The sequence below is a fragment of the Oncorhynchus keta genome, unplaced genomic scaffold (genome assembly GCF_023373465.1).
Source record: "Oncorhynchus keta strain PuntledgeMale-10-30-2019 unplaced genomic scaffold, Oket_V2 Un_scaffold_22896_pilon_pilon, whole genome shotgun sequence".
NCBI classification, from domain to species: Eukaryota; Metazoa; Chordata; class Actinopteri; order Salmoniformes; family Salmonidae; genus Oncorhynchus; species Oncorhynchus keta.
In genome coordinates, this window is record NW_026290871.1 from 43,289 (window position 1) to 47,500 (window position 4,212).

The 4,212-nt window shown below is 51.6% G+C and overlaps 1 protein-coding gene across 2 annotated transcripts in view; it reads right to left on the reverse strand.

Moving 5' to 3' along the window:
• Positions 1–1,001: 1,001 nt before the first annotated feature.
• pi4k2b (phosphatidylinositol 4-kinase type 2 beta) overlaps positions 1,002–4,212 on the reverse strand; it is a 38,107-nt gene continuing 34,896 nt past the window's right edge. For both annotated transcript variants that reach the window (XM_052515322.1, XM_052515321.1), the window contains one exon: positions 1,002–2,075. In XM_052515322.1, the coding sequence (XP_052371282.1) occupies positions 1,902–2,075 (174 nt within the window). In that variant the 3' untranslated portion in view covers positions 1,002–1,901. The remainder of the gene's footprint in view (positions 2,076–4,212) is intronic.

A 4,212-nucleotide genomic window follows, 5' to 3' on the forward strand; every position in this document is an offset into this window, starting at 1 on the left:
ACTGAGCCGCGTTTACTGTGAAAAATCTCGCGAAACGCTGGGACAGGTTTACACATTTCTGGGGATCTCGCGAAACGCTGGGACATTTCTGACTGAGCCGACGTCGCGTTTACTGTGAATGGGGATCTCTGCGAAACGCTGGGACATTTCTGACTGAGCCGTGTTTACTGTGAATGGGGATCTCCGCGAAACGCTGGGACATTTCTGACTGAGCCGCGTTTACTGTGAATGGGATCTCTGCGAAACGCTGGGACATTTCTGACTGAGCCGCGTTTACTGTGAATGGGATCTCCGCGAAACGCTGGGACATTTCTGACTGAGCCGCGTTTACTGTGAATGGGGATCTCCGCGAAACGCTGGGACATTTCTGACTGAGCCGCGTTTACTGTGAATGGGATCTCCGCGAAACGCTGGGACATTTCTGACTGAGCCGCGTTTACTGTGAATGGGGATCTCCGTGAAACGCTGGGACATTTCTGACTGAGCCGCGTTTACTGTGAATGGGATCTCGCGAAACGCTGGGACATTTCTGACTGAGCCGCGTTTACTGTGAATGAGGATCTCCGTGAAACGCTGGGACATTTCTGACTGAGCCGTGTTTACTGTGAATGGGGATCTCCGTGAAACGCTGGGACATTTGTCTACAACCTGCGATCAGATTGAATCCCAGCCTCAATCTTGGAAGAGTCTAAGTGTCGTCGTCTTTAAACAGGAAGTCCCCCCGGTGCCTGACGACGTCATATCGCACAGCGTACCTTGAGTTTAAGCCACCACCCATCCCATAATAGCCAAGAGCATTACCGTCACCAGCAATTACATGTTAATCAACTAACACATTCATTGCTATGAAAAGTGACCATCGAGTGCTTCCCAAAAAATGGAGTCACTCGAAAGTAGTGCTATTTGGGACGGCCGCTCGTCCACAGTCTTCCCTCTCATTGAAATGTCTCGTTGCTCTATTTAAATATAAACTGCCAACTGTCAAATTCAAGCAACATACATGGTATTTTATCCAGTTTTTAATATGATTTAATTCCTTAAAAAAAAAAAACATTTCCTTCATGCTTATATTACAATGATTTTGGCAGTAGAACCGAAGACACGGTTAGTGTATCCCAAATAGCACTATATTCCCCTAAGTGCACCTAGCCCCCTTATGGGGCCTCTGGTCAGACGTAGTGCAGGACTGGATAGGGAATAGGGTTCCATTCAGGACGTCCTGGGTTCTCCTCTGAGCTCAACACACTCGGGATACGTCCCAAATCGAACACTATTCCCTTCCTAAGTGCACGAATCCACATTGACCGGGACCTAATGTAGGGCACTATAAAGGGAATATGGAGCTATTTGGGATGTTTCCCCAGATGTGTGACGTCCAACTCCAAACCAATCCCTCTGGAGGAAAGATGCTCTGAGAGTCTCTTCATTTCCCTCTCTCACCCTCTCCCACCCTCTCCCACTCTCTCTCACCCTCTCCCACTCTCTGACCCTCTTACTCTACCAGGAGGAAAGATGCTCTGAGAGTCTCTTCTCTTTCTCTCTGACCCTCTCACCCTCTCTGACCCTCTCCCTCTCACTCTCTGACCCTCTCACTCTACCAGGAGGAAAGATGCTCTGAGAGTCTTCATTTCTCTCTCACTCACCCTCTCTACCAGGAGGGTAGGTCATTGTGTTGCAGTGGAGGCTCCCTCTCTTCCCTCCCTCCTCATCTCTCCACCCACCCCTGCAGCAGCTCCTCCAGCCATCCCTCCCTCTGGGTCTGGGTGAAAGCTGTTCCTAATGTTACCACCCTCCCCTGTCCTCTCTCCCTCTCCAGCCATCCCTCCCTCTGGGTCTGGGTGAAAGCTGTTCCTAATGTCACCACCCTCCCCTGTCCTCTCTCTCTCCAGCCATCCCTCCCTCTACCAGGAAGAGAAGAACGGTCTCTTGCAGTGGAAGGTCTGGGTGAAAGCTGTTCCTAATGTCACCACCCTCCCCTGTCCTCCAGTCCGCCGTCTCTCCACCACGACTCTGGGCATCTGGACCAACTGAATGGGAGTTTTATTGTCCTTCAACGCCTGGCTCAGGTTTAAGATCTAGAGAGAGACAGGAGTAGAGGAGACAGGAGTAGAGGAGACAGGAGTAGAGGAGACAGGAGTAGAGGAGAGACAGGAGTAGAGGAGAGAGGAGAGAGAGAGAGAGAGAGAGAGAGAGACAGGAGGAGAGAGAGAGAGAGAGACAGGAGGAGAGAGAGAGAGAGAGACAGGAGGAGAGGAGAGAGAGAGACAGGAGGAGAGGAGAGAGAGAGACAGGAGGAGAGGAGAGAGAGAGAGACAGGAGGAGAGGAGAGAGAGAGACAGGAGGAGAAGAGAGAGAGAGACAGGAGGAGAGGAGAGAGAGAGACAGGAGGAGAGGAGACAGGAGGAGAGGAGAGAGAGAGAGAGAGACAGGAGGAGAGGAGAGAGAGAGACAGGAGGAGAGGAGAGAGAGAGACAGGAGGAGAGGAGAGAGAGAGACAGGAGAGAGAGGAGAGACAGGAGGAGAGAGAGACAGGAGGGAGGAGAGAGAGAGACAGGAGGAGAGGAGAGAGAGAGACAGGAGAGGAGAGAGAGAGAGACAGGAGGAGAGGAGAGAAAGAGACAGGAGGAGAGGAGAGAGAGAGACAGGAGGAGAGGGAGAGAGAGACAGGAGGAGAGGAGAGAGAGAGAGACAGGAGAGAGAGAGAGAGAGACAGGAGAGACAGGAGAGAGAGAGAAGAGACAGGCGGAGAGGAGAGAGAGACAGGAGGAGAGGAGAGAGAGACAGGAGGAGAGGAGAGACAGGAGGAGAGGAGAGAGAGAGACAGGAGGAGAGGAGAGAGAGAGACAGGAGGAGAGAGAGAGAGAGACAGGAGGAGAGAGAGAGAGAGAGACAGGAGGAGAGGAGAGAGAGAGACAGGAGGAGAGAGAGAGAGAGAGAGACAGGAGGGAGAGAGAGAGAGAGAGACAGGAGGAGAGGAGAGAGAGAGAGGAGAGGAGAGAGAGAGAGAGACAGGAGGAGAGGAGAGAGAGAGGAGAGAGAGAGACAGGAGGAGAGGAGAGAGAGAGAGAGAGAGACAGGAGGAGAGGAGAGAGAAAGAGACAGGAGGGAGGAGGAGAGAGAGAGACAGGAGGAGAGGAGAGAGAGACAGGAGGAGAGGAGAGAAAGAGACAGGAGGAGGAGAGGAGAGAGAGAGACAGGAGGAGAGGAGAGAGAGAGACAGGAGGAGAGGAGAGAGAGAGACAGGAGGAGAGGAGAGAGAGAGACAGGAGGAGAGGAGAGAGAGAGACAGGAGGAGAGGAGAGAGAGAGAGACAGGAGGAGAGGAGAGAGAGAGACAGGAGGAGAGGAGAGAAAGAGACAGGAGAGAGAGAGAGAGAGAGACAGGCGGAGAGGAGAGAGAACAGAAAGAGGTGAAAAGGGAACAATGAAAGACATTCAGGTGAACTCCATGATCAAAGGAAGTTGGATGCACCTGAGCTCAATTTGGAGTGTCAAAGAAAGGTCATACTCTATATACAGCCTTCATACAATAGGAGAACCTGCCCCAATGCACACTGCCAACTGTAAAGTTTGGTGGAGGAGGAATAATGTTCTGGGGCTGTTTTTCGAAACTGTCTGGGGAAGGTCCATACAGAAATGGTTTGTTGAGGTCGGAGTGGAAGAACTTGACTGGCATGCACAGAGTCCTGACCTCAACCCCGTCGAACACCTTTGGGATGAATTGGAATGCAGACTACGAGCCAGGCCTAATCGCCCAACATCAGTGCCTGACCTCTCTAATGCTCTTGTGGATTAATGGAAGCAAGTCCCCACAGCAATGTTCCAACATCTAGTGGAAAGCCTTCCCAGAAGAGTGGAGGCTGTTATAGCAGCAATGTTCCAACATCTAGTGGAAAGCCTTCCCAGAAGAGTGGAGGCTGTTATAGCAGCAATGTTCCAACATCTAGTGGAAAGCCTTCCCAGAAGAGTGGAGGCTGTTATAGCAGCAATGTTCCAACATCTAGTGGAAAGCCTTCCCAGAAGAGTGGAGGCTGTTATAGCAGCAATGTTCCAACATCTAGTGGAAAGCCTTCCCAGAAGAGTGGAGGCTGTTATAGCAGCAATGTTCCAACATCTAGTGGAAAGCCTTCCCAGAAGAGTGGAGGCTGTTGTCACAGCAACGGGGGGGGGACCAACTCCATGTTAATGCCCGTGATTTTGGAATGAGGTGTTT